An 18,621-nucleotide genomic window follows, 5' to 3' on the forward strand; every position below is an offset into this window, starting at 1 on the left:
TATATCAACTCACTCTGTCTGTCTGAATAGCAAAAGGTTTGCTCCCATTATTTCTTTTACACCCAATCTCGGTTCAAGCTGAAATGTTGCACACTAATTTCTTTTACCTGACAACACAAAATAAAACAACATAACAACAACAATTATTTAATCAACTATTGGTAATTAATTATTTAGTTCAGTATCGAACAAGGGAAAAAAATTATAGTACACTGATGTGGTGGTTTAAGTTCAATTAGGCCCTTTTATACTTAGCAGAAAGAAATAGGTCGCCGCTTTAAAGTTTGAATCTAACAACCGATAACTATAAAACCTTCTATTTTCATAAGCCTTTCGTTAGCACAGTGGTTAGTGTTTCAGCATAAGGAGAAGGCTTTAGTCCTCGAGTTCGAATTCAGGTCGTTCAACTTTTTTAAAAAATAAATGCATTTAAAAAGCGATCACGGTAATATTAACATAACCACCCTTCTTCTCCCCAACTCCTTTCCAAACTGGTCCAGACAAGTGATAGGATCATAGCGAATTGAGAACACTAAAAGCATGAGCTTTCGGATTGGTAAAAATATTTCTAATTGCACAGATTTATTATTATTAGTCTAGATATATTACACATTTTATTACACGACGTACCCAAACTAATTGATACAAGTAAGCTTAATTAAGCATTGTTTAAGAAAAAGTTTTTATATTTTCTTGTTATAAAGCTTAATCTCTCTGGTAAAATGTCTTTATTTCTCCCACACACATTCTCTGATCAATTTGAAACTTTGCACAATTAATTATTGGCAAAGACAATGCACGAATCAATAAACAAAATTAACCAAACAGTCAATTAATTACTGGTGATTAATTATTTTGTTTGATACCGACAAGGGAAATAAATTCTTCAATGTTCGCAGATATGGCTAAGTATTTGGGGTTTTGTCCCCTTATATAATAGTACACGTTATTTCTCCCACACTCATTCTGGGATCAAGTTGAAAATTTCAACAAGTATTTATTGTACTCGAACAAAACACGAATCAATAAAAATAAATTTACCAATCAATCAATAAATTATTTTTTTCAAAAGTATTTTTATATTTTGTTTTTCATTCCAAATGAAACGAACCACTAACTATTAAAGCATACAGACCACTAACTATTAAAGCATACAGACCACTAACTATTAAAGCATACAGACCACTGCGTATTAAATCATACAGAAAAATATATATTAAATCAAAGAAGGAGCCACCCATTATATTATTTTAAAATGTTGTTTGTATGTATGAACATGCATTCTGAGTGCATCTTTTGCATGTAATGTGGAACATAATTTATACTACTTTGTAATCCATTAGTAGCTAATATATATGGTAATAGAAATAATTAATGAATTAGTAAGTTTATGTTGTTTTATTGTAACATACATAGTTCACTCTCCATATAGATAGTTGCATGATTTACTCTTGTAAAATCTATATAAGTAGTTGGTGCGTTGTTTTAAAATGAAGATGGTGCGCTTGTGAGATCGATTTGACAGACGAAAGAACAAACTGACTACATAAAACTAACAGCGTATTTTCTCTTTCAAGGGGCACCAAATATAAATGAAAGCTTTGGTTACAATAGTAACTTCACTGTAACGAAATGAACTTCACAGTAACGTTAAGCTTCAGCGTAACAAAAGAACATTCATGCTAATGGAATTATTTCAATGGTTATCAAATGAATTCATTTGAGACCGCAGGTGTTGTTTGCTAGATGGAAAACCAGTTAGGCCTACTATTGGTCATTAGGCCTACTATTGGTCTTTAGGCCTACTATTGGTCATTAGGCCTACTATTGGTCATTAGGCCTACTATTGGTCTTTAGGCATACTATTGGTCTTTAGGCCTACTATTGGTCTTTAGGCCTACTATTGGTCTTTAGGCCTACTATTGGTCATTAGGCCTACTATTGGTCTTTAGGCCTACTATTGGTCTTTAGGCATACTATTGGTCTTTAGGCCTACTATTGGTCATTAGGCCTACTATTGGTCATTAGGCCTACTATTGGTCTTTAGGCATACTATTGGTCTTTAGGCCTACTATTGGTCTTTAGGCCTACTATTGGTCTTTAGGCCTACAATTGGTCTTTAGGCCTACTATTGGTCTTTAGGCCTACTATTGGTCTCTTGACATGTTTGATTATTGCCAGGTAAAACTAGATTAAGTTTGGTACCAATCTTTTTAGGTATTGGGGTATTAAGGTATTGGGGTATTAAGGTATTGGGGTATTAAGGTATTGGGGTATTAAGGTATTGGGGTATTAAGGTATTGGGGTACTTGAATATTGCGTTACTTAAGTATTACGTTACTTAGTTATTTGAGTACTTCGGTATTAGAGTATTGCTTACTTACATACTTGGTATACAGAAGACCAAAGCCAGGCACCATATTAAAGGAATGATCTTCATCGCCTGCGCACTTGTGGTGCGTGCTCCGTTGCTGACCAAGATGGCACGTTTTCTTTCAAAGGAGATGGCCACCATTGAATAGATGGACGCCATGACACACAGAAGTGGGCAGAAGTTGACCACGCGGCAGAGAAAATCCCCTACATGAGAAATGAATACGAATTTTGACAAGAACCAAAACAAACTCTTGTTGACCAGAAAAGTAACAGATTGCAGTCGTTATCACCATAGATATATATGGTATTATATAATGGGGTTACTAGTGCATTTAAGTGACAACATAAGTACACTTTTGGGCTTTATAGAAGTAACACATCAATATTTTTTCTTAAAGGTGGCAATAAAAAAAAAAAAATAAAAGACTAAAAGTGATCGGAGCACGAGGGAATCAACAAAGTGTCAACTCTCCAGATCTTCTAGCAAAAAGTTTGGGGAAGGTCAGAGCGCTGGTAAATATGAAGCTCTAAACAGAAATGTGAGTAAAGTTAATACAGAAATGTGAGGAAAGTTAATACAGAAATGTGAGGAAAGTTAATACAGAAATGTGAGTAAAGTTAATACAGAAATGTGAGTAACGTTAATACAGAAATGTGAGGAAAGTTAATACAGAAATGTGAATATTCTGTTCATAGACTTTAGAGCTCACTTCCACCCAGTTACTCCACCCATGTTCGTTGCCAAAGTTGAAGTATCTTAAAGTTATATTACAATACATTTAAGTGGAGTACTTAAAGACTTCATGGACTTCAAGATGCCCCCCCTCCCCCAGCAAACTGTTCAACGGCATTGACCCAAAACCGTAGACTTGTATGTTTGCTATACTATAAATTCAAGAAGCTGTTGGAGGTATTGAATATAAGTTTGGTGCCTGAGTATCGCACGTATTGAGTGTGTTGTCTGAGTGTGGTATCGTATGTAATGAGTGTGTTGTCTGAGTGTGGTATAGTATGTAATGAGTGTGTTGTCTGAGTGTGGTATCGTATCTAATGAGTGTGTTGTCTGAGTGTGGTATCGTATGTAATGAGTGTGTTGTCTGAGTGTGGTATCGTATGTAATGAGTGTGTTGTCTGAGTGTGGTATCTTATGTAATGAGTGTGTTGTCTGAGTGTGGTATCGTATCTAATGAGTGTGTTGTCTGAGTGTGGTATTGTATCTAATGAGTGTGTTGTCTGAGTGTGGTATCGTATCTAATGAGTGTGTTGTCTGAGTGTGGTATCGTATCTAATGAGTGTGTTGAGTGTGGTATTGTATGTAATGAGTGTGTTGTCTGAGTGTGGTATCGTATCTAATGAGTGTGTTGTCTGAGTGTGGTATTGTATGTAATGAGTGTGTTGTCTGAGTGTGGTATCGTATCTAATGAGTGTGTTGTCTGAGTGTGGTATTGTATGTAATGAGTGTGTTGTCTGAGTGTGGTATCGTATGTAATGAGTGTGTTGTCTGAGTGTGGTATCGTATCTAATGAGTGTGTTGTCTGAGTGTGGTATCGTATCTAATGAGTGTGTTGTCTGAGTGTGGTATCGTATCTAATGAGTGTGTTGTCTGAGTGTGGTATCGTATCTAATGAGTGTGTTGTCTGAGTGTGGTATCGTATCTAATGAGTGTGTTGTCTGAGTGTGGTATCGTATGTAATGAGTGTGTTGTCTGAGTGTGGTATCGTATCTAATGAGTGTGTTGTCTGAGTGTGGTATCGTATCTAATGAGTGTGTTGTCTGAGTGTGGTATCGTATCTAATGAGTGTGTTGTCTGAGTGTGGTATCGTATCTAATGAGTGTGTTGTCTGAGTGTGGTATCGTATCTAATGAGTGTGTTGTCCCAGTTTAGGCATGGCGGCCAAGAAGTAAAGCTTGAGAACGAACAAGGGTATTGAGTTATAAGCTGTGAAAGCTGGGTATTTGTACAATCAAGTTTGAGGGACACCAACTATAACTTTCGACTCTACATTAGCTGGGAATCGACTCTACGCTATCTGTCGCTCGACTGTACACTAACTGGTACTCGACTTTACATTAAATAGGACTCGACTCTACACGAAATACACGATAGGTCGCTGTGGTGCCACGTTTGCAATTATCTAATGATATGGTTCGCCATATAAACCTTAAGGCCTTAAGTCATTTCAAATCAAAGACATATATATACTACCCTCGTAGTAATTATCATCTGCGTGCGAGATGTCGTGTATATTCTGTGGTATGACCAGTCCAGCCAGCAGGATGTCACTGACCGTCACGTTGCAGATAAACAAGTTGGTGGCGTTCATCAGTTTGGGAGTACGTATCATCACCACCAGCACCATCAGGTTGCCGAGCACCGAGAGGACCAGCACGATACTGATGATGACGATGAAGGCCAGGTCGCCGTTAGTCATTGGCTTGTAATTATGCGTCATCATGCCATCTTAGATAGGAGAGCTGGTCTATGTGAAGATTTGAGAAGAAAATTAAAGAAAATTCTTAAAAACCAAAACCAAAAAAACAAAACAAAAAACAACAAAGCTTATCTAAAGGGGAAGAACTCGGTCCTCACAACTATATCAACCAATGATGTTCAAGTTATTTCCCTTATTCGACATCAAACAAAACAATTAATTACCAATTATTAATTGACTAATTGAGTATTAATTAAGAATAGTTGTTTAAAGTATCAATAGCGTTAACACTTATTTAAGGGACTAAACCCAAAAAATGTAGCTGTGGATATTAAAGTATTAGTTTCCCTTGTTGCTATTCAAAAAATGATGATTAACCAGTAATTTTTTGTCTAATTGATAACTTTATTTTTATTGATTCATATATTGTCTATGCACAAGAATAATTGTGTGAAATTTCAGCTTGATTCGAGAATGGGTTTGGGAGAAATAACGTGCACAGACTTTTTACCATAGACAGTGGTGAGAAATGATAAAAGCTTTGTAAAAATAATTCTATAATCTATATAGTTCACATTCTTTTTTGACTAGTGAAAATAAATTTGAAAAGCGAATACTGGGACTGAATAGACCGGGCTCGCGAAATTTAATGATCGTTTGTGGTAGAAATTTCCAAAATATGTTTTATCGTCTCGTGTTTCCACATAGAAGTTGATATCAAAAGTGTATTTTTATGCCGATATATATATATATATATATATATATATATATATATATATATATATATATATATATATATATATATATATATATATATATATATATATATATATATATATGCCAGCATTTTTATTTTTATCTCGTGCATTTGAAAGCAAAAAGGTATTTCCCTGACTACTAGTACATGTACGAGACCTTATTGGAGAGTGAGATGAAGAAAAAAAAACAGAAAAGAGAAAACGCATTAAAAAAAACAACAAGAAAAGTTTAAAAAAAAGATTATCAAAGGGGAAGAAATGTGTATTTATAGACATATACCAATACTATAAGATTTATTTTCCTTAATTAATATTAAACTAAATTAAGTAATTACAAGGTTACAAAGACAGTTTGTTTGGAAACACAAACTCAAAATCGGCCACCGAAGTGGTCCACCCAGGCAGGTAAAAGGGCAGGTTTCAATATTTTCAGAAAGAACATAAGAATTAAATTTGATTAAAGACAAATGACAGAGAAGAATGGAGAAAGAAGGTTGACAGATCTTGTGTGGTGCCCCAGCGGTCCACCAAAGCAAAGGATAGGTGAAAGTGAATGTGAAGTGAAATGTGAACCTGGCCTAACTGATGTCTTATAATATAATGAATATCTAATTGATCTAATTGCTTTGTAAATGGTCAATCTCTAATTCCTAAAAAAAAAAAAAATACAAGAAAAAAATATTTTTTTTCGCTTTAGTGGAGTACACTATAGCAGTGTGCAGTTAACGCGGTAATATGAAAAATTACTTATTAATTGTTGTTTTAAATTATGTCTAACTTATATCCATACTAAATAGATATTTTCTCTTTAATAAAAAGTAAACATTTTTTTGTGTGTAAATGTAGTAGTTAGTATGACAGAAATAACTTAACTTAGCAATACAAATGTAAAAAAAAAATTTTGACAAAAAAACAATAACTGTTTGCTTGCATGCGTTAAGAATATGGTAAATGATCCTCTCCCCTACTAAAGAGCCTCCAGTGTTTGTTACTATGAATAATGAATAGTTGTAAAAGTGGTGCATTTTTATGAAAAATCTGCTTGCATAAATGATTTTAAAAATTAGATTTTTCGCTTTTAGAAACGAAAAGTAGCCTTTGCATCAGAACTTTGAATGCACTAAAATATTATGATGTCGGATTTTCACTATCTTTTCTAGTTTACGAGATCTAAACGGGACAGACGGACGGACATACGGACGGATATACATTTCACACAAAACTAATATCGTCTTTTTCCCTTTCGGGTCCGCTAAAAATTAGTTAATTAAATAATTGATTAATTTTTTATTGATACATATTTTGTTAAGAACAATGATATAATTGTTTTAAGTTTCAACTCGATCCGAGAATGGCTAGTGGGAGAAATCACGTGTACAATAAAAATGTACCTGACAGACAGACAGACAGAGGGAGCTGATAGAAGCTTTGTAAAAAGTTAGAGAAAGAAAGAAACGAAAGAAATAGAAGAATATGTGAGTTTTTCATAATAGAAGAAAAGAGAATAGAAAGTTTTGATCTACATCAACATTGTACTGTTTTTATTTTATTTCATCCAACAATAAAGTGTTTTCCTTTTGTTTTTGTTCGAGATGTATCTTTGTGCTTGAAAACATTTGTTTTCCTAACGAGCTAATCGACTTGACCACTAGCCCGGTAAATGAAAGACTCGCATGAACGTGAACAAGTCAGTCAATTCACGAGACAAAACACACACACACACAAATACACACACACACATATAAACACACACACACACCTTCCAACACAAATTACGTTTGAGTTGAGAAATGGTTTAGTATCGCAACCTAAATGTAGGTCAACATAATTCCAATAATGACACTGTTAGTCCACATTTTTTTTTAAATGCTTGTTTTAAAAACAGCATTTGGTTTAATTAGTTTAGTTGTTTTGATAAAGTCACACAAAAATTACAAATAAAAATATGCTCCGAAAGTTGTGTTGCAAAATTAAGAGTCATGTCTTCTGTGTGTGTGTGTTTACTTAAATATTGTTTAAAAGCTTAGATTAAAAGTTTGATTTATACATTTTTTACTACTATTTAGAATAATGAGACCGCAAGCATTTAAAAAAAAACTAATGTGATAATTTCAGTCTCGTTCTATAGTATTAATACTTTTAAAATATTTCTTAACATTTCCGATAACGCATAGTTTTAAAACAACTTTCTTGGCATAAAAAATTTGAGAAGAATTGCATTTGTGGAGACCTACAAATGATTTGAGTGGATCTGTTGCAGACGCTCTGGCAACAACAAAAAAAAAAGGTTTGCTACATTTGTAGGCCTATAGTCTTAAAGGTCCCATTTAGTAGACTACTTTTACTTAATGTTGTTCAATTTGTTGAAACAGTAAGAAAAATATAATTGTAACTTGATTAATACTCAGAGATGTTTTACTACATTGACTAATAAATTGAACACCTTCGCTTCTGTGCGTACCCACAGTTTGAGAAACGTTTCCTTAAAGAATGTAAACCGGATCCTAGAAATCGAACTACAAACAAAGGGGAGATTACTGAGTTTAAAATTTACCGTGAAACTCCCTAGCAGAATTAGATTAGAATGTGAGATTTGTAAACACACAATCAGGTTAATGAGAAGTAGAGAGACGTTTACAGTTTTATTTTGAAATATATATTGGCCTAATTGTTAACTATCATGGCTTCACTGTCACAAACTAAATGTTTTCAAATACAGTTTTTGAATTAATTTCGTTTCATGAAATAGTTTGTTGAAGTGTCACTCCTTATGTGTATACATATGCTACATTTAAATGGCATATATTTTCCCTCGCTCTCTTCAGATACACACATACCCACATGTATGGGCTTAGTACCTTAGAACCCCTAATGCCTAAGTTAAGTAACGCAATACCCCAATACCCCGATAACTAAGCATATCTGTATTCCACCTCATACTGTCTAGTATTGCAACTCACCTCACATGTTAACATGCTAAAATGTAGGTACTGAGCAGTCACCACATTTACTAAACACAGGAAGTGTACTTAAATTCGCCCCCATTGTCAGGTAACAGCAGTCTCTAGTAAGCCCACACTGTCACTTATTACTTACGGCACACCGAGTCATTAATCTAATATTCAGAACTGTTAATGTCCCTTCGACAAGTCAGATATTGCATATCTCTTCAACGACAATAATTAGCATTTAAAAAAGAAAGTATTAAGTATCACACACAATCTTTTCACATATCAGTTAACGTACTTGTCTGAAGTCGTTCCTTCATGCTACTGAACCTAAATGACTTGCTATGTTTACTATTAATATTCCCTGATTATCACTTTAACAAATTCTTGTAGATGAGTCATACGTGCTGAGCGTCTGCTCTCTCTACAGTAGAACGTAGATTATCCGGATTAGAAACGGTGTCTGTCCGGAAACTCGATCGTCCAGATAATCGAATGCGGATTAAAACCATGGTTCCTGCATCGCACGAATTCACTTCACGACCACCCAATTTTCTTCTCACTGCCTTGCTAGCTTTAAATCTGTCGACCTGTTCACATTTGTGTGTCACACTTTCTACGATACAGCCAGAGTAGTTTTAAATCTGTCGACTTGTTCACATATGTGTCTCAGAAACACTTGAAACACTTGCTGCGATACAGCCGGAATATACCAAGATCAAGCAGCAAAGCAACTGATAAAACCTTTAAGAACAAGTCCAGCTCTAGGCCTTCACGCATGGCTCTGTTTTCACCAACAGGAGAAGAGGCGAAGTCGAGTAACTGGCACGCCAGTCAGCTTCGGGCAGGAGGGGCTCGTTACCCATGGCTGGCTACCCACGTAAGAGAAGGAAAACTCTGAATTCAAACCTCAATAATATACCCAATCATGGGAAAGCTTTCGGAAGTCAACCCTGAGGAAAAATCAGGTTCCGGCGACCCTTAGGCAGTTAGAAGCACTCAGTGCTACATCCTCAAACTGTATCGGCCCTTGCTGCTCCTTTGGATACATCAGCTGCGTTTAAAGGAGGAAGCAATGTGTGGGCGACATCGTTCCGACCACAGCTAATGCCCAGGCATTCGTCTTCATGTCCATGAGATGTTCCATAGTCGTTTCGCGACAGAAGGAGGCTATAGAGATATACACATTTCATGATTTCATGTCCAGTTCTGTACGTCCCATGGATCGATTGTAAGAGATGCTACGACATAATTCTGTTAGACATAATTACACCCGGAAGACTCAGTTACACGGTCACACGATGGGGAGGGGAGATAAATTAATTTAAAAAACTCAGCTTTGACTTATAATGTAATTACCCCCCCCCCCCCCCGTTTTCGTGGAAAGAGGTTCACTACACAACACAAACAAATGTTTCCCAAGACAGAAATTTAATGAATACATTTTGTGCAGTACAAATTGAAATAGATCTTTACCACGGAATAAACTGCTTTAATTTTAATTCTCACACTTCAGGTTTACTCAGGGTATTTTAAAAACAGGGAGTAACCATCTGAAAAAAAAAAACGAACACAGAAAAAAGTTGAAAAAAAAAATTATTTTAACATTTAAAAAAAAAATCTTGTTAATGCTTAATAACAATCTCTTGGCTGAAGATGTTGACAATCAAAACATTGCTGCGTCCAAAAATCAGGCTACCGGAACTATTCAACTAAATGTCGCAAGGGCAAGAATTCTGCTAAATTTATTTTTGTCACACATGACGAGCTAAAAAAAAACCCTCGCGAAAGGCGAAATATGCAGGTAATAGCAGGTTCTAAAAAATGACTAGAAAGCTAAAAATAATATACAAGTAAAAAAACGTGGTGTCTCAAAGTGAACTGACTGGATGTCAAGTTCAATCAATTTGTACACAAAACAGGGTTGAAAGAAATGTTAACTACGTGAGATGGGAGACTATTGTATTGATGACTACATTAACCATTCACTCTAATTTAGTTGACTAAAGACAAACGATGAAGATACTAATACCCACAGAAACACTTTATACTTTTGTTTCCCAGAAGTAGGCCTACATTGTATTTATTTACAAATCTTTATGTGTTAGCTCTGTCTGGCCAGAGTCTTTGACACGTTCTCCCACTTCCCATTCTCGGATCATGTTGACATGTTCCACATATATTCATTATCCATGAAAACAACAACAACACATGAATCAATAAAAAACATTAACCAATTAGTTAATAAATTAGTATTAATTAATTATTTGTTTTATATAGATCAAAGGGAAATAAATTGTGCAGTATTGAGAGATATGGCAATAAATTTTCAGTTCTTTCCCTTATGTAAGATTTGTTTTTAAAAACTTATTTTAAAAAATACTTTGCTAGTTTTAAAATTAAATCAAGACTGTTAATTATCTTTGAGAGATTGTCCAGAACTGAAGTCTGGTATATCCGGTGGACAAAATACAGAAACATTGAGAAGCATCTACTATTTTGTGGGCACTATTTTGTGGGCACTAGTTGTGCACTGCGGAATCCAAGTTCTACGTTGTATTGATGGCAGCACAAGCAGGGGCGGACTGGGTATCAAAATCTGCCCGGGCATTACCACATAAACCGGCCCACAAATGGCATGTCATATATTTTTGGTGTGGGTTTTTTTTAACCCAATCCGCAATATATATATATTAGTGTGTGTTTGTATATGTAATTAATCTTCATTACATTCTGATCTTTCATTCTTCCAAAGTTTTTCAACCCTAGAATACTCTCTTCCTATAATTAATGCAATGACAGTACACACCGCCAAAGGGCAGCTAGGGAGTCCGGGGGAGCGCTGTGAGCTCCCCCCTCCAGCATTATTTCCGTTATTTTAAACTTTAAAAACGCATATTCTGAGGTATCTACAGTGCAATTAGCCTGCTATTCTTCTGCTTAAAAAAAATTCAAAAACCAACTCTGCTATTCAATGGAGTCCAGCTGCGACTGGTAGAAAATGGTAAAATGCTTTAGTTTTTGTATTGGAGGGGGAAGGGAAACCAGAAAACCCTTTTTGGCTACGCTCATGAAATTTGGTGACTGTAGTTTGCTTAAGTTAGTTGCACTGGGGCAGTAAGTAAAGTTTCAGACAATGAGGTCTGAGGCAATTGATGGTTTGAAGACCCTCCCCTCCCGGCTCCGCCCATGTGTTATATTATAGGTGTAAGCCTAATTCTCTACAAAATATATAAAGTTTGATAACGCATCAAATACTGGATGTATGCATTCGTAGGATTACATAATGTATTCTATTTATATATGTATGTAGTCTGAAAGCTATAAACTATACAATAGCAGCCTAATGAGTTTAAAGCTTTTTGGTACTACTTATAGACTACAGACGTTTCTTAAAAAAATAAGATTGTTACGTCTTACGCATTTCATGTGTCAATCTAGTCATGTATGTTGATCTCTAAATCATTGGTTTTCCTGGCTGACTCGGGCAACCCATTCCATTAAAAGATAGAGAAAACAGAACGGTTAATGAGGTACTTACTTAATGTGAAAAGCTCTTGCTTACTCGTAGTACATTCTCAAAAAACGCGATTTGTATATGAATATACCATGGCCCATTATTTAAAATATAAATATTTAAAATATTTAAGATATTTAAAATATCCTTTCAATAAATATAGGTTGTGACAGAGCTATATAAATTATTGTAATTATTGTAATAATTTTCATCATTAATGACTTCATACTAAGTTGCTCGACCGACTAACCCACTCTTTAGTGGACGAGGTCTTATCTGAAAGCCAATGTGGTTTTAGAGCCGGAAGAGGTACATCTGACATGGTATTTGATCTGCGACAATTACAAGAAAAACGCAAAAAGCAGCACTTAAACCTCTACGCTGACTTTGTGGACCTCACCAAGGCTTTCGACACGGTCAGTCGCGATGGTTTGTGGAGGATTTTGGCCAGGCTGGGATGGATGCCCATCTACGTTCCTATCCATTCACAAGCAGCTTCACGTTGGACAAAGAGGCCAGATCAGACAAAATGGTGCCATTTCTGATCACTTCCCAATAGAAAATGGCGTGAAGCAGGGCTGTGTACTTGCTCCTACTCTATTCGCTATCTTTGGCGTAATGCTGGGTCAAATGTGGCAGTGATTGCACGGAGGCATCTATATCCGGTTTCGTTCTGACGGCAATGTGTTCAATCTTCGACGTCTACTATCCCATAAAAAAAACAAAGGAGATGGTCATAACGAAGCTTCTCTATGCCGATGATTGCGCCCTGCTAGCTCTCAATGAGCATGATCTCCAGAACGCGGTAAACGAATTTGCATACGCTGCCGCCTCTTTTGGTCTATCTATAAACCTCGGGAAAACAGAAGTCATGTTCCAGAAGTCACCCAATAAAACATACTTAGCCCCAAGGATTACCGTAAACAGACAGCCCCTTAAAGTGGTAGACCACTTCACATGCTTGCGCTCCATCGTGGATATAGGGTGGCAAGACCGCACTACAAACAGCGATGTCCTTGCGAACGCCGGTATGGACAATATAGAGGGACCTCTTTTGGTCCGACAGTTACGCTGGGCAGGGCACGTTTCCTATATGGGAGACGAACGTATGCCAAAGGCATTCTTTTTTGGTGAGCTAAAAGGTGGTTAACGTAACAGAGGCGCCCCACGGAAACGCTTCAAAGTCCAGCTTAGGGGTCAACGTTCCTTGGCTGACATAGAAGAGAGCACCTGGTTGCATGCGGCCTCAGAACGAGACAGCTGGAGGTCACTCACGAAGGCCGCGGGATACACATTTGAGACCAAAAGAAAGTCTGCTGCCGAGGACAAAAGCAGACGGCGAAAAGAAAATATAAATCGACCACCTGCGGACAATGGTTATGTTTGCCCTGGGTGTGGCAAAATATGTAGGTCTCAGCTGGGGCTGCGAAGCCACGGGAAATATTGCATTCCTCACTAACCTTCGGACTCGAAGTCTAGCCTTATTATTATTACTAAGCATAAGTTTGCCATTAATTATAATAGTATAAAAATTGATTTAGATCTAGATTTATTTTTTTAATTAAATATTTTTTTTTGTAAGCCCTAAGTGTAGTATTTTTAGATCTATGTTATTAAAAATAAACAAAAAGAAACTTACTTTTGCTTTTCAAATCGCAGAAAGTAAAGCTTTATACCCATATTGAGCTGTGAATAAGTTGAGTGGCTTGCAATTTCGCGGCTGTGTGTATGTGTTCAAGTTAATTTCTATTAAGTATTGTTAAAGAGCTAATTGTCGAACCCTTTTTTTTTTCTGCGTTATATTAATGTTTTCAAACTAACCTCTCTCATCCCTCTTTTTGGTTAAATTTCATTGGAACCATTAAAAGACGGGGAAGGGAAGGAGCAAAAAAAAATAAAATAGGAATGCCATCAAAGGCCCATGCCGACCAGCAAAATGAGTAGGCCAAACACAACCTCGAAGACATCAAAGCAGTCCGTGCCGCTCGTGCATAGCAGAAAGTACGGTCTAACGTTTTGCAAATGATAATATGTACAGTGTATAGTGTATTATATATATATATATATATATATATATATATATATAGATATATATTCTTGATATTCTTGTTGAATTTCAAACTAAATTAATTGTAATAAAAATTAGAAAAAAAAAAACAACAACAAGAAAACGTGTTCGGACCTTTGTGTCTTGCTGCTGTCACCTTTTTTTAAAGTTGTCTGCATTGAAATTTTTTTTTCTTTGGTCGCGACCAAACCGGCCCATTTGGTACCGGCCCACCGGGCATTTGCCAGTCCGCCCCTGAGCACAAGGTATTTTTGTAAAGTATTATTTTGTTACTAACAGCAGCAGTCGTTTATGATAGTGTCCTTGACATTGCTTATTTAGGACTATTTATTAGAATATCTTCAGAAATTCCTCATTACATTTTTAATGTGTTTCTATAGGTTCCATTATTTCGCCCCAAGCGTTCCTGATATTGTTTATTTATTTATTAAAATATCTTTAGAAATTCATGTTTTTAATGTCTTTCTTTAGGTTCCATTATTTCGTCCCCACATTTCTCTAAAACGCGTTCTCTTCTTTTTCTATCACCGTATTTTATTATTTAAAGAACGTTAACCGGTTTAAAAACCAAATCTGTAAATAAAGAGCAGACTACCGTGATTCAATACATAATTGCATGATCTATAAGTGTGTTGGGAAAAAAATTGTTATGTTAAAATTCTTTGTTCATAGAGGCTAGAATAATTTACCAGCGCTTTTTTTTTAAACTTTTTTTTATTCTTTATTCCTTCATGGTCATGTGATTCGCGCTTGTGTTTGGATGTCATGATGGTGTCAGGGTTAGCCCCCTTCATCCCCTGCACTCTTGGCGGAGATTTGGGCAAAGGCTAACATCTCTTTTTTTTTTTTGTCCACAATGTATAGAACAAACAAAATAAGATAGTGCGCTAGGTGGTCAAGTTAGCTATTTTGGTGGCCAAGTTAGTTATTTTGGTGGCAAAATTCTTTATTTTGGTGGCCAAGTTGGTTATTTTAAACTAGGAACTATTGAACCGTATAGAACAAACACACCAAGATAGTGCGCAAGGTGGTCAAGTTCGTTCTTTTGGTGGCAAAGTTAGTTATCTTGGTGGCCAAGTTAGTTATTTTAATGGCGGTATTATTTATTTTGGTGGTTAAGTTAGTTATTTTGGTGGTCAAGTTCGTTATTTTAAACGATGAAATGAATATCCACATTTGACTAGAGTAACACCATGAATAAAATCCTTCAATTTAGTCACTAAAATGTCACTTCAGGACAGAAGACTATAAAGTAAAGTAACAAGAATACATACAACACTGAACCATATATTTTTTAAAATTGCTTTTGTATAGTGCATCTTTCTTGCTTATAGCAGGTTCAGTGTGCTTGGTCCAATCTCAGTTGCGGACCAATGGTGTGTTAGTATGTGTGTGTGTGTGTGGGGGGGTAGGTTTCTGGGAGAAGGTTTCCTGCTGCCTTCAGTCGCTCAGCAAAGACAACTCTGTCCGAGTCGGGTTTCGAACTCGGGCCGCCTCTATAGATAGCCGAGTGGTTTAAGTCTCTCAGTCACACATCCCACAACTACAAAAACATAGCCTAATACAATACTCAGAAAGATAAAACCACAGTTCTTATCCCATATGTTAGGACAAAGTCATAAAAGGACTCCATAATGTCATTTGAGAATGGAAAGGGTTTCCTGTAGCAGCTAGGAAAACCAATGACTTAGCAGAGTAAACGTCTTTTATTAACAAACACGACTAGATGACACTATCATGTTATTATCTTCTTCTTTTTTTTTCACTAAACGTGTGTAATTTCTAAAGCTAAGATGAGGTCCAGCGTCCAAGTCATGAATGAAACAGTTTCATACGAATCATATAAGTATCGTGATTGCAATAAAAAATATCTAGTATTATAGAAAATTACACTCAAAATATAGACTTAGTGCTTGACATTTGCCTTATCATTAGTTCAAGTTTTTAAAATTAAAGTTAATACACCTGCCATTCATTCAGATATTTATTTACAATAAATAGCCTGTTAGTAGTCTAGGAAAAAATGTTCAGCCTAAAATAAAATTGATTTTTTTTATAATAGAAAAGCAAGTTGTTTTGTTTTTTTATGAAGGAAAAAGTTAAATTTGCATAGTCCTACATCCTCCACACGAAGAGGCACAAACCCCCAAAAGAAAAGCCCTCAGCCCCCTAGTCCACCCCTGGATGACAAAAGTGGTCATCAACGAACCACGATGAACAAACTAGAGACAGACATCCGATGACAGCAGGAATGAAAACATGACAGTCAAGAAACGAAATAAATTGAAGAAAGAAAAAGAACAACACGTACCCTATAGAGATCTATATCCAACCAGACATGCCAACTTGGAGCCAAGGAAGTAGAAACAATTCACTTGAAGTTTATTCATTCTCCTGTTGTTTTTTTTACTCCCGCCAATAGAAAAATGAAGTTACGTCGTCTGCTGGGAGAATCAATAGCTTGACGTCAGGAAGATTTGCTTTTTTTTTTTTTTTTTTTTGAAATTGAAATGACTGCGCTGGATAAAAAAAGACATTATTGTACTAAGTATTATGTCATAAAAAAATAACATTTCAAACAATTGCAAACAAAAATATCTAATCACTTTTTTTTTGGGGTAAGATTATCCTACAAGTAAAACAAGAAAAATAAAAAAACATTACACATAAATGAAAAACAACAACAAATCTTATATTAAGAGTAGTTTGTATCCATTAGTTTGGATCAGTCATGAAGGCTAATTACATTTGTAAGAGATCTAGACCAACAACAATAAATCTGTGCCATTAGAAATATTTATAAAAGTTGTTTTTGTTTAGCGAAGTTTCATGCTTTTAACTTTCTCAGTACGCTATGATACTATCACTTGTCTGGGACCAGTTGACAAAGGGGAGAAAGAAATGGTTATCTGAGTCAATGTTACAGTGATCACTTTTTAAATGCATTTATACAAATAAAAAAAAAGTTGAACGACCTGTATTCGAACTCGAAGGTTCAAACCTCCTCAAGCCAACATATAAACCACCGTGCCAGGGAAATAGAAGGTTTTATAGTTAACTATTTTTAGTTGTTAGTTTCAAACTTTAAAGCGGCGACCTATTTTTCTCTACAAAATATAAAGGAGACACTAAGTCAGCTTATACCAACACATCAATCTAATACAATTTCTTTTCTTTGTTCAATACCAAATATAAATATTTTTTTTTATTGATTCTTGTTTTGTCTGGTAAAAGAAATAATTGTGCAAAACTTTAACTTGATCCGAGATTGGGCGTGGGAGAAATAACGCGTACAAACGTTTGGCCAGACAGACATAGATTAGAGAGATACGTTTTGTAACTTCCAATTGATAAGATCGCGTTTTTGATGATTCAATATTAAGAAATAGACTAAAATAACTAGATGTACATGTTGAAAAGGTGAGAGTTGATAAAACAACCACAAAAAGTCAAATTCGCAAACAAAGGTAAAATAACTACCTTAGCATCTTATCTGGTTCACAAAAAGACATAAAACCACAATCATACATCAGAAAAATAATACTCCTTCCTTGCAGAATTAAAGATGTTTAAGATTGGGTTAGATTGATGTCACAGGCTCCTTGATGTAAGTATCCTAGACTATTCTAGATCTATAACCAACGGAGTAACAATTATAATCTATGTACCAGTTGAAGTGAAGATGTTTACAAATATTTAGCTCAGCTGACTTAAAACCATCGTGGAACTAAACAGCATTCCTATTTTGAACATTTTGTTAATTTTCCATGTTTCCCCCTGTCTGTCTACTGTATGCCTACTGTCTGCCTACTGTCTGTCTACTGTATGCCTGCTGCATTTCTGCCAATTACGTTTGTAACAAGAGATCTATTCCTCTACAGCCCACTGGTTCATCTCGTTCACTGACAACTCAAATCGTTAATTTAGTTTATTGTATTTCAGTTCGTGTTTCTAAAAAAAAAACGTCTGAATGTAGTTGAGTCACAGCTGAATCACCAGGGCTGTCGTTAACAGGAAGAAGGTCACCAACAATTGTTCAGGTTACTACGTCCATGAGGGTCATCAGGGGAGTCTATCGGTAAAAGCATTGTCCAAGTGTCTAGTGGTCGTGTTGACAGTGTCTGTTAAAGTGACTGTTGAAAGTGTCTGTTAAAGTGACTGTTGAAAGTGTCTGTTAAAGTGACTGTTGAAAGTGTTTGTTGAAAGTGTCTGTTAAAGTGTCTGTTAAAGTGACTGTTGAAAGTGTCTGTTAAAGTGACTGTTGAAAGTGTCTGTTAAAGTGACTGTTGAAAGTGTCTGTTAAAGTGACTGTTGAAAGTGTCTGTTAAAGTGACTGTTGAAAGTGTTTGTTGAAAGTGTCTGTTAAAGTGTCTGTTAAAGTGACTGTTGAAAGTGTCTGTTAAAGTGACTGTTGAAAGTGTCTGTTAAAGTGACTGTTGAAAGTGTTTGTTGAAAGTGTCTGTTAAAGTATGTGTTGAAAGTGTCATAAATATATATATATATATGGCTCCTTTTGTCTCGA

At 35.7% G+C, this 18,621-nt stretch overlaps 1 protein-coding gene across 1 annotated transcript in view; it reads right to left on the reverse strand.

The window, feature by feature from the left end:
- Positions 1-16,574, reverse strand: part of LOC106055703 (substance-P receptor-like) — a 41,249-nt gene extending 24,675 nt beyond the window's left edge. The window contains exons 1-3 of the mRNA XM_056020156.1: positions 16,411-16,574; positions 4,583-4,856; positions 2,385-2,580 (exon numbers count right to left, since the gene is read on the reverse strand). Coding sequence (XP_055876131.1) covers positions 2,385-2,580; positions 4,583-4,832 — 446 coding nt within the window. The 5' untranslated portion in view covers positions 4,833-4,856; positions 16,411-16,574. The remainder of the gene's footprint in view (positions 1-2,384; positions 2,581-4,582; positions 4,857-16,410) is intronic.
- Between the last annotated feature and the right edge of the window lie 2,047 nt (positions 16,575-18,621).

The sequence above is a fragment of the Biomphalaria glabrata genome, chromosome 2 (genome assembly GCF_947242115.1).
Source record: "Biomphalaria glabrata chromosome 2, xgBioGlab47.1, whole genome shotgun sequence".
NCBI classification, from domain to species: domain Eukaryota; kingdom Metazoa; phylum Mollusca; class Gastropoda; family Planorbidae; genus Biomphalaria; species Biomphalaria glabrata.